The 12,374-nt window shown below is 46.5% G+C and overlaps 1 protein-coding gene across 1 annotated transcript in view; it reads left to right on the top strand.

The window, feature by feature from the left end:
* Positions 1-12,016, top strand: part of KIFAP3 (kinesin associated protein 3) — a 347,223-nt gene extending 335,207 nt beyond the window's left edge. The window contains exons 18-19 of the mRNA XM_075322100.1: positions 8,795-8,894; positions 11,689-12,016. Of these exons, the coding sequence (XP_075178215.1) occupies positions 8,795-8,894; positions 11,689-11,797 (209 nt within the window). The 3' untranslated portion in view covers positions 11,798-12,016. The remainder of the gene's footprint in view (positions 1-8,794; positions 8,895-11,688) is intronic.
* Positions 12,017-12,374: the final 358 nt, after the last annotated feature.

Genomic DNA, 12,374 nt, shown 5'->3' with positions numbered 1-12,374 from the left:
GGTATCAAAATTGGGGGGGACTGCATGCCGTTTTTTTAATTATTTATTTAAATAATTGAGAAAAAAACAAAACACATACGGTTTCTCTTATTTTTATACGCAGCCAAAATAAGCACACAGCTGGTGGCTGTAGCCTGTAGCCGCAGGCTTTATCTCTGCTGGGTATCATAATATGGAGGGACCCTATGCAAATTTTTTTATCTATATATTTTTACTGTGCAATATACACGCATAGTGCCTGTGATTGAAAGCAGTCAGATGCTGTCACTCAGGGTGGGGGCGCATCTGACTGCAATCAGTCAGAGACACCGCTGGACTGGGAAAGCAGTCTATATCCATGAGCTTAATGAGTGGCCCTGGAACTGAATGGGCGGCTGCAGGAGTAGTTACAGCTGCACCGGAGCCTCTGTAAGTATAGTGCGCCTGCTACTATCCTCTCTACCACCATTTTTAATTGCCAGATTTTGGTCCCCACAGACTTACATGGAGACCGGCATCCGGACAGATATCTGGGATCAATTCCGTGCCAGACCTAATTTTTTACATTTTTTATTTTTAAAGTATGGTTAGTCCCGCCAGTCCCATGTATCTGTGAGTTCGCCCATCACTAGTTAGCAGTTTTGTTTTTCAGGTATACTGTTGTTATCAGTCTTACAAGCAAAGAATTGTAAATTTTAAAATTGGCACATTTTAGCAGATTTTCTGTGATTTTTCCCTTTCAGGTTTTAAACAGATTTAGGTTTTTGACAGTGCGGTCCCACTCAGCTATGCTGCATCACCATAGACTTGCAGCAGAGCCGAGTGGGACCGCACTGTCAAAAAGAGCATAGCTGGCTGCGAGACAGTGCCGCGCGATCAGAAAGAACTCTGATGAACTTCACCCGAGTTAATTATGATCGCGCGGCTCTGTGCGTGTGCCGTGGCTTGATTTGCGATCACAGGTGAAGGACTCACCAGTGACCGCAAATCTCCTGAGTGACTGAAGTGAGCTGCGCGATCAACAGTGCCGTTACTCAGGCTACCAGTCCTCCACCTGAGACCTGTGGCCACGGGTAACCTGAGTGACGTCTCCGCTGACAGTGAGACTCACTTCAGTTTCTGTGTGGAGCTGACAGGAGCGGCGGTGTTCTACGGCCGCTCCTGTCAGCTTCATGTAGCAGAGCTGGATGCGTCGTGGGACCTCGTGAGTAGAGATGAGCGAACCGGTCGCAGTTCGGCTCGAGTTCGGTTCACCGATTGGAGGTCTCGTTCGAGTTCGGTTCGGCGAGCCGATTCGGCGAACCACTCGAACCGCATAGGAAACAATGGGAGGCAATCACAAACACATAAAAACACCTAGAAAACACCCTCAAAGGTGTCCAAAAGGTGACAAACAACTCACAACACAACACAAACACATGGGAAAGTGACAAGGACATATAGTTATGTGAAAACAAAAGAGCTGGACAAAGAAAAAGAGGAGGAGACACAGATATAGGCATGGCATGCCCTTCTAAAATCATGTAAAACACCGCAAGGTTACTCCAAGCGGAGTCTCCCTTTTTTCCAATAATTGGGCCACACACACACCCACCCCTTCAGTGGCAGCACTTGTGCCCCAGTTGTACACTTCACAGCTAGATTTGCATCAAGCACATTCAAAAATACGCCATCCTTAACCGTCCCCAGGATGACACCGGGGTAGGTAGCGAAGTCTTTCCTGATCCCAGCTCTGTTCATCTTGGATCCTTTTAAAAAACACTGTAAGCAAGGGTTACTCCAAGCGGAGTCTCCCTTTTTTCCAAACATTGGGCCACACACACACCCACCCCTTCAGTGGCAGCACTTGTGCCCCAGTTGTACACTTCACAGCTAGATTTGCATCAAGCACATTAAAAAATACGCCATACTTAACCGTCCCCAGGATGACCCCGGGGTAGGTAGCAAAGTCTTTGCTGAACCATGATTTGTTCATCTTGGCTCCTTTTAAAAAACACAGCAACCAAGGGTTACTCCAAGCGGAGTCTCCCTTTTTTACCAAAAATTGGGCCACACACACACCCACCCCTTCAGTGGCAGCACTTGTGCCCCAGTTGTACACTTCACAGCTAGATTTGCATCAAGCACATTCAAAAATACGCTATACTTAACCGTCCCCAGGATGACCCCGGGGTAGGTAGCAAAGTCTTTGCTAAACCATGACTTGTTCATCTTGGCTCCTTTTAAAAAACACAGCAAGCAAGGGTTACTCCATGCGGAGTCTCACTTTTTTACCAAAAATTGGGCCACACACACACCCACCCCTTCAGTGGCAGCACTTGTGCCCCAGTTGTACACTTCACAGGTAGATTTGCATCAAGCACATTCAAAATCCACAAGTATTTACTCTCCCCAGGATGACACAGGGGTAGTAAATTCCTTGTGGATCCATGACTTGTTCATTTTGATGAATGTTAGTCTGTCCACATTGTCACTGGACAGACGCGTGCGCTTATCTGTCAGCACACACCCAGCAGCACTGAAGACACGTTCAGAGACAACGCTGGCAGCTGGACACGACAAAATCTCCAAGGCGTAACTGGAGAGCTCTGGCCATTTTTCAAGATTTGAAGCCCAAAATGAGCAAGGCTCCATTTGCAAAGTAATGGCATCGATGTTCATTTGGAGATACTCCTGTATCATCCTCTCCAGCCATTGACTATGTGTCAGACTTGTTGTCTCTGGTGGCCTTGCAAAGGATGGTCTAAAAAAATTATGAAAAGATTCAATAAAATTGCTGTTACCAGCACCAGATACGGTGCTACTGGTACGGGTAGACTGTTGAAGATGACGAGACCGTCCCATGTTTGTCAAGTTACAACTGGGAGATTCACTCCCTGCACCACGGTTGTTTGGTGGAAAAGCCGATCTAAGATCGAGTAACAGCTTCTGCTGATACTCCTGCATACGTGCGTCCCTTTCTATGGCTGGAATTATGTCACAAAATTTGGACTTGTACCGGGGATCTAATAGTGTGGCAATCCAGTAGTCATCATCACTTCTATTTTTGACAATACGAGGGTCATGTTGGAGGTAGTGCAGCAAGAAGGCGCTCATGTGTCTTGCGCAGCCATGTGGACTAAGTCCACGCTGTGTTTGTGGCATAGAGGTGCTACCGTTCTTTCTTCCTCTGACATCTCCCCCCCAACCTCTTTCAACAGAAATTTGACCAAGGTCTCCCTCATCCACTGAGTCTTCCATGTCCATGGACAGTTCGTCCTCCATTTCTTCATGTTCTCCTGCACCTTCCTCAACATTTCGCCTGCTACCATGCGCGCTTGTTGATCCCTGTCCCCCATGGTCCCATGCCTGCCGCCTTGGTGATGATGAACGTCTGGACCTTGGTGATGTTGTTGTCTCTTGCGCATATGAATCCTCCTGTAGTTCCTCCCCTTCCTGTTGTCCCACCCCCTGACTCCAAATAGTGTTTAGCGTGTGCTCCAGCATGTAAATGACTGGAATTGTCATGCTGATAATGGCATTGTCAACGCTAAACATATTCGTCGCCATGTCGAAACTGTGCAGCAGGGTGCATAGGTCCTTGATTTGAGACCACTCCATCAGGGTGATCTGCCCCACCTCTGCATCTCGTTGGCCCAGGCTATACGTCCTGACGTATTGCACCAGGGCTCGACGGTGCTGCCACTGTCGCTGTAACATGTGGAGAGTCGAATTCAAGCGTGTCGGCACATCGCATTTCAGGCGATGAACCGGCAAGCCGAAAGACTTCTGGAGCGATGCAAGTCGCTCAGCAGCGGTGGTTGAATGGCGGAAGTGAGCAGACAGTTTTCGTGCCCTGTTCAGAAGGCCATCTAGGCCGGGATAGGGTGTTACAAATTGCTGGACAACAAGGTTCAACACGTAAGCCATACAAGGCACGTGTATCACCTTGCCCAGGCGAAGGGCCGCACCCAGGTTTGCAGCATTGTTGCACACGGCCTTACCAGGCTGCAGGTTGAGTGGAGACAACCATTTATTAAACTCAGTCTCCAGAGCTGCCCACAACTCAGCCGCTGTGGGACTCATTTCCAAGACATTTCAAGCTAAAGACCGCCTGATGCTGTTGCGCTCTGCTGCCAGCATAGTAATGAGGGGTGCGTGATTCCTTCTGCGCAGTTAGAATGCTGGTGGCCTCACCAGGCAGGCTTGGGGCGGAGGTGGAGGACCCAGACGAGGTGGAGGAGGCAGAAGCAGTGGCGGAACTTGGACAGACAGAGGATTGACACACAAGTCGTGGGGACGGCAAGACTTGTGCAGCAGACCCTTCACCATCTATCACCATAGTTACCCAGTGCCCAGTCAGCGACATGTAACGTCCCTGTCCATGCTTACTGGTCCAAGTATCGGTGGTGAAATGCACCCGCTCACACACAGAGTTTCTCAAGGAAGCGGTGATGTTGTGTGCGACATGCTGGTGTAGTGCAGGCACACCTTTCTTAGAGAAGTAGTGGCGACTGGGCATCTGGTACTGGGGCACAGCGACAGACATAAGGTCTCTAAAATCCTGTGTGTCCACCAGGCGGAAAGGCAGCATTTCGGTAGCCAAGAGCTTACAGAGGGATAAAGTCAACCTCTTAGCTTTGTCATGGGTCGCAGGAAATGGCCTTTTATTTGTCCACATCTGAGGGACAGAGATCTGGCTGCTGTGTGTAGACGGTGTTGAGTAGGGTGTCCCTGGAAAAATGCACGTTTGTGAGCAAAGTGCAGGTGTAGACATGATGTTGCCTTCATCCAACGTTGATGCTATCGATGTCTGAGAGAGCTGTACACACGCACTTGTTTCCCCTTCCAAACCAAATGATGACCTACCAAGCAAACTGCCTGTTGCGGTTACAGTGGTGGAAGTTGTGCGTGGAAAACCAGGTGTGACAGCTGTCCCCACAGTCCTAGGAGATGAAGAGCGCGCAGATGTACTTGAAGGGGCAGGCAGGGGATGGTTCGCTCCGCTAGACCGCATTGCAGCACGGTGATCTTCCCACTGGGACATATGATATTTATTCATGTGACGATTCATGCAAGAAGTTGTCGAACTCCTGAGGTTTTGCCCTCTGCTAACAGAATCACGACAAATTTTACATATCACATGATTTGGGCGATCTTTTTCTATGTCAAAAAAGGTCCAGGCTAGGCAAGGCTTAGAGGGCATGCGACCTGCTGAGCACCCCCGACTAGTGCTCAAAGGAAGAGTGGTGGCTGAGGATGCAGTTGTAGACGTGCTACCAGTACTACTCCTCTGTCCAGGAAGGCGCAAGGTAACTTCGTCGTCAGTAGCATCCTCCTCCACCGCCTCTGTTGACCTCGAGTGCCTGACTGTGGGTTGACAGTAGGTGGGATCTAGAACTTCCTCATCAAGCGTTGTGTTTGCACTCCCCTCCTCCCCTCACCCTCAGACCGAGCCTCTTCCTGACGTGAACCAATATTTAAGTTGTCATCCCAATCTTGTATCTGCGTCTCATCGTCATCAGTATGTTCCTCATTGTCTATTACAACAGGTGTTTCAGTTTGTGAATAAGGGTCAACATTATGCTCAGAAACGTGTTCATCACGGCCTGAATCTGAGTCACAAAGGTCCTGGCATCACTGCAGACCATTTCCTGGTCTGTACTCACTGTAGCTTGGGAGCAGACTTCTGATTCCCAGGCTATAGTGTGACTGAACAGCTCTGCAGACTCAGCCATCTCAGTTCCACCATACTGTGCAGGGCTGATGGAGACTTCGGAGCTGGGAGAAAGCAAGTGTGATTGGGATGACAACTCCGAGGACTGGTGTTTTTTGGATGCGGTAGTTGAGGTGGCTGAGAGGGCACTTGTTGGACCACTTGAGATCCATTCAAGCATTTTCTTTTTTTGGCCATCATCTACCTTTGTTCCAGTTGTTCGTGTCCGTAAAAAAGGGAGCACATCGTATTGTCCATGGAAAGTAGTAGACATCTTACTTTTGCTGGAAGATGGTCTATCTTCAGCAGATGTTAATGGAGCTTTGCCACCTTCCCCACGGACAAACCCTTTTTTTCCTTTTCCAACACGCCTCTTCCCCTTTCCACCAGCATCTGTCATTTTGCCACTCATTTTGATTGCGACAAGATTGTGCACTTAAAATGTGGTAGTAAAAATTGAGAGGTGGTGTAGATTGCAGCGGTGGTCTAGCTTTATTAACAGCAGAATAAACAACAATAACTATCCCTGACAATGCAACTACGGCCCTTAAACTGGCAGCATAGTTTGCTAGTATAATGGCTTAGTAACAATGAGTTTGAGTGTGCAATGCAGAGGTGCTACAAATAGATTTGCATTAGTGGGACACTAATGGAAGTCCAACAGCCACTTTTAGGATGCCACTAAGTTTACTCAGTGTTTGCTAGTATAATAGCTTAGTGACAATGAGTTTGAGCGTGCAATGCAGAGGTGCTGCAAATAGATTTGCACTAGTGGGACACTAATGGAAGTCCAACAGCCACTTTTAGGATGCCACTAAGTTTACTCAGTGTTTGCTAGTATAATGGCTTAGTGACAATGAGTTTGAGCGTGCAATGCAGAGGTGCTGCAAATAGATTTGCACTAGTGGGACACTAATGGAAGTCCAACAGCCACTTTTAGGATGCCACTAAGTTTACTCAGTGTTTGCTAGTATAATGGCTTAGTAACAATGAGCTTGAGTGTGCAAAAGGGCAGGAGGGTACAGTGGCAGGGTTGTGGGTCAGTGTACAGGAAAGGAAGCCTCACTTTCTGTCCTTCCTAATGGGGAAATGCAGCGAGGAAGTCCCTGACCTTAGCTACACAGACGCTGTTATCTTTTGTAGCTGTTAAAATCTGTTTCCACAGACCTGACTGTCACCTATGGCTCTGAGCCTGCTATTATTAGCCCTTACACGGGCTAATAGAAACTTCTATCCCTATTCTGTATAGCGCTGTGTGTAGAGCGTACACAGCAGTATCGGAGACAGTAGCTACGCCAGCGGTGACTGACACCCAGACGCAGAAGAGATAATGGCGTCCGGACGGGCAGATGCCCGTATTTATAATGCAGGGACATGTGACATGGACATCCTATCACACATGCCGTTGCTTGTCTGGCTAAAAGTCCACTTAGCTGTGTGTGTGTCTGGGATTGGGTGACATGCTGGCCCGCCCCACTACACGCGCGCGCTTAGGGAAGGAAGACAAGGGAAAAAAAAAACTGGCGATCGCCATTTTCCCAGCAGCAGTGATCTGAATGCGCTGTTCCCGCACACTATACGCTGAAATTTCATAATAGTGTGAGTCACAGAGTGACTTACACTATTACAGCGGAAAGCCAGCTAGTAATTAGCTTGGCTTTTTGCTGCTAGAACCATTCTCGAACGTAACTAGAACTATCGAGCTTTAGCAAAAAGGTTGAGTTCTAGTTCGATCTAGAACAGCCCCCAAAATCACTCGAACCGCGAACTGGAGAACCACGAACCGCACTCAACTCTACTCGTGAGGATTACGCCGGACCTGTAGGAGTGCTTGGGGATTTTAATAAAGTGGTGGAAGAGGGTGTTTTTTTGTCTTTTATTTCAAATAAAGGATTTTTTTGGGTGTATGTGTTTATTTACTTTCACTTACAGGTTAATCATTGGGGGTGTCTCATAGACGCCTGCAATGATTAACGTAGGACTTAGTGACACCTATGGGCTGCCATTAACTCCTTATTACCCAGATTGCCACCGCACCAGGGCAATTCTGAATGAGCCGGGTAGAGTCCCGGAACGGTCACATCTAATCGATGCGGCAATTCCGGGCGGCTGCTAGCTGATATTTTTAGGCTGGCGGGCTTCCCATAACGTGGGGCTCCCCATCTTGAGAATTCCAGCCTTCAGCCGTGTGGCTTTATCTTGGCTGGTATCAAAATTGGGGGGACCGCACGCCGTTTTTTTAAAATGATTTTATTTATTTTTCTGCACGATATAGACCCGCCCGCCGGCGGCTGTGATTGGTTGCAGTGAGACAGCTGTCACTCAGCATGGGGGCGCGTCTGAATGCAACCAATCATAGGCGCCGGTGGGCGGGGGAAGCAGTGAATACGAGATGGAATAATGAGTGGCTGACATTTTCAAAAGCTGGAGAAGCCGCCGCAGTGTGACAGCCGTGCAGTGCCGCGCCGGTGATCGGTCAATGATCGGTGAGTATGAGAGAGGGGTGGAGAGGGAGAGACCGACCGACAGACAGAGAGAGAGAGAGTGGGTGGAAAATGCAACCAAAACGCACAAAACAAGTGACATGTTGATTTTTAGAACGCAGCGTCTTGGCAGCAGCCGAAACGCTGCTTTCTAAAACGCAACCTGCGGATGGAATTTGCACAATCTTCATAGATTGTGCTGGGGACGCAGGACGCATGCTTTTACGCTGCGGTGCAGAACGCAGCATAAAAGCATGATAACACGCAATGTGCGCACACAGCCTAACTCCTCCAGCACAGCTGTACACGGCATTAGTGAGATTAGGCAGTACTATTGTGCCAGCCTCATGGGTTTCAAGAGCCACCATGGCACTGCTGAATACAAACAGCAGGAACAGTAGTTTGGAGGCCACATAGATGCAATTTTTTCAGGATTGAAGCAAGGTCTTTCTATACTGGATAGAAATACTAAAAAATAAATAAAATTGAGTTAGTGTTTAATTATTGAATTAATTTTTAAACATTTTTTTCTTAATGTAAATTTGTTGTTTTTCTGCACAAGGTGAAGTATGCAGTGATGAAATATAAAATGTGTGATCCTTTCTAGATGAAATTCTAATTTGTTCCTTTTACCTAGAAGGACTGACACCATCTGAAGGTGCTGTGAGTCCAGACTTCTTCAATGACTATCATCTTCAGAATGGAGATCTTATTGGGCAGCATTTATTCAGCACAGAGTAAGATCTATTCTTTACTTTCTTTTTATTTGTCTTTTGGAAGTTTTTATCACAGAGTACAGGATGAAGACTTTTACATTAATGAAGCCTTAAAACATTAATGCTACAGTTTAAACATATTACCTATTGTATACCACTATATAGATATGATTTTTTTTTAGTGGTTCAGTATTCAATAATAAAATTCACAGTACATTTTTTTGTGGAGTGACCACAGAGACAGACCAATTAGACCATAGACCACAGAGTATATTTATTCAAAATATACTCTTAAAATATACATTTTGCACATATTTTTCATTATTTATTCAATAGTTTTAATAAAAAATATATTTATATATAATATGTAAATTGTATATGATGCAAAAATTGTCATTATGTCCCAGTGGTCAAGCCCACACAATCACAAACATCTGGCACATCCGTTTAGTATGCCATTGAAGGGTTATTCTCAACTTGCCTTTTGAGTAGCTCACAAATTTGCAGTCTCCTCATCTGGTTCCTGGAGGGGAGCGGGCCCTCGTCCTTGAGTTCTGTTGAGCAGCATAGCTGTAGTATTAGTACACCTATAAGGCTACATTAACATGACCGTTCCGTTTTTACGGTCCGCAAAACACGGTCCGTTTTTTTCACGGATGCATCCGTGTGACATCTGTTCCATTCCGTGTACGGTCCGTGTGTCATCCATGTGACTTCCGTTTTTTTGCGGGCCGCACAAAACGGAAGCAGCTAGAAAGAAAAATAGATGAGTAGATATAGAGATAGATAGATATAGAGACAGAGAGATAGAGGGATGAATGAATGAATGAATTAATGAATGAACAGAGGGATAGATAGATGAGAAAGACATCTATAATGTCCTACTCCCCCGCATATTCTAAGATGGCACCCTTTAGGGACTTTCATGTGGCACTAAAGGGTGCTTAGCCTTGTATTTAGCCAAAAATTAAATAAATAATTAAAAAAAACGACGTGTGGTCCCCCATATCTTTTGTAGCCAGCTAGGGTAAAGCAGACGGCTCCAGCCTGCAGACCACAGCTGGCAGCTTTACCGTGTCTGGTAATCCAAAACAGACTGCACCCCACCTGTTATTTTAAATTAAATTAATAATTTCAAACAAAAAACATGGGGTTCCCCCCAAATTGGATCACCATCTAAGGTAAAGCAGACAGCTGTGGTCCGGTATTCTTAGACTAGGGAGGTCAACTGTTATTGGACACTCCCCAGCCTAAAAATAGCAGGCTACAGCCGCCCCAGAAGTGGCGCATCCATTAGATGTGCCAATCCTGGCGCTTTTCCCCAACTCATCCCATTGCCCTGGTGCGGTGGCAAACGGGGTAATATATGGGATTGATGTCAGATGTGTAATGTCACCTGGCATCAGGCCCTGGGGTTACTGATATCAGGCATCTATCAGATGCCCGACATCACCAACCCAGTCAGTAATAAAAAAAAATAGACAACAAAAAAAGTTTTATTTGAAGAAATACTCCCCAAAACATTCCCTCTTTCACCAATTTATTGAAAAGAACAATCAAATCTGGGTCCGGCGTAATCCAATAAGGGAGTCCCACGACGATCCATACCATGGTCACTGTCCCAGTCAATGAACAGAATGTTCCCTGTTGGCTGAGAGAAAAGTGCAGTGACCTGAGCTAACATCAGTAGGTCAGCCCAGGTCACTGCAGGGGATGACGAGCGCTGCCATCAGGAGGTTAAATGAGATCATTACTTGCTGTGACGATCTCCTGCACTCCTGACGGCAGCGCTGTCACTACCTTCTATGCCCGCCGCGTTCACAGCGAAGAATCGCAGAAGCCCGTGATGTCACCGCTAGTGACAGTCTCGGGCCGCCCGTGAGATGTGATGTGAGAATGCGGCGAGCATAGAAGGCAGTGACGGCGCTGATGTCAGGAGAGCAGGAGATCGTCACAGAAGGTAGTGATCTCATCTAACCTCCTGACAAGAGTGCTCGTCAACCCCGCGGCTGCCTGCACTGCAGTATGAGAAGCTGCTGATACTGCAGTGCAAGCAGCTGCGGGGCTGGAGTGGGAGCGGGACACAGGCTGCACGGGCACCCAACGGAGGTCACACGGAAGTGCTTCCGTGTGGCTTCCAGGGATTTTGCAAGCCCATTGACTTGTATTGAGTCACGGTCCGTTATTACGGAACGGAATAGGACATGTTCCATAATAACGGAACGGACATACGACATCCGATGTGTTTTTTTTTGTAGGATCGGATGCTCACGGAAGTGCTTCCGTGTGCCATTCGATCCTACACAAAAGACATTGAAAAGATTTCCCTGTCCGTGGGTCCGCAAAAAAACAGGAACTGACCAGGACAAACGGAACGGTCATGTGAATGAGCCCTAAAGCTGTGCTGTAATACATTCAGCTACCAGTTGTTTGCTCTTGAGGACTGGAGTTGAAAAACACTGCACTAAGCACTGTTCAATCCATCATCCAAAAATGGAAAAAGTATGGCAAAGTATTTAACTTTTGATGCTCATATTTCTTACACTGATTTGCTATGGTCGTTGCTGTGGAACTTTCAGAAATACGTAGCGCGCAACTGATTTTTTTTTTTTTGTTTGTTCGGTTTCCTACTGTATGTGAATAGAATAGATTGCACTTAGACTTTAACGACCTCCATGTCAAAATCTGTGTTAAATCACATGTGCTTACGTGTGAAGAAATCACACTCTTTAGTTGCTAGAAAGAGCCTATATTTTTTCATGTGTGTATGCATATTGAGGCATTTTGTAACGTGTTTTTTTTTTCTTCCTTTTAGGATTGGTGTTGATAATTTTGGTCAGTCTGCAGGTATTCCTGGGCGACCTACAACTGCTTATGGCTACCGCCCTGATGAACCTTACTACTATGGAATTGGAGCACGATAACTGTCCATCACTCGAAACATTGATTACTAATGAGGCCAAATTCACATGCGCCTTTGGAAATGCATGTGTCTAGTATGTGTTTCATAAATTAGATTATCTACGCCTTAAGGCTACATAGTTCCATACCGTGTTTTACATTTCAGCAAAGGGAGCAGATACAGTGCCTTGCGAAAGTATTTGGCCCCCTTGAATTTTTCAACCTTTTCCCACATTTCAGGCTTCGAACATAAAGATTAAAATTTTAATGTTATGGTGAAGAATCAACAACAAGTGGGACACAATTGTGATGTTGAATGACATTTATTTTTTTTTATTTTAAACTTTTGTAAAAAATAAACTGTAAATTGGAGCATGCAATATTATTCGGCCCCTTTAAGATAATACTTTGTAGCACCACCTTTTGCTGCAATTACAGCTGCAAGTTGCTTGGGGTATGTCAGAGGCGTATCTAGGGGGGTCTGGTGGGGCACCTGCCCTGGGCGCAGCTGTGAGAGGGGCGCTGTCAGGCTCCCTGAAGCAGCGCTCCGGGAGTCTCCCCGGCGGTTGTATATTACCGTTCTCTGTAGTGGGAGCCGGC

Source organism: Anomaloglossus baeobatrachus, chromosome 8 (assembly GCF_048569485.1).
Source record: "Anomaloglossus baeobatrachus isolate aAnoBae1 chromosome 8, aAnoBae1.hap1, whole genome shotgun sequence".
Taxonomy (NCBI): domain Eukaryota; kingdom Metazoa; phylum Chordata; class Amphibia; order Anura; family Aromobatidae; genus Anomaloglossus; species Anomaloglossus baeobatrachus.
Note: the sequence above shows the minus strand (reverse complement) of the source record. Positions and strands in the feature narration are given on the sequence as shown.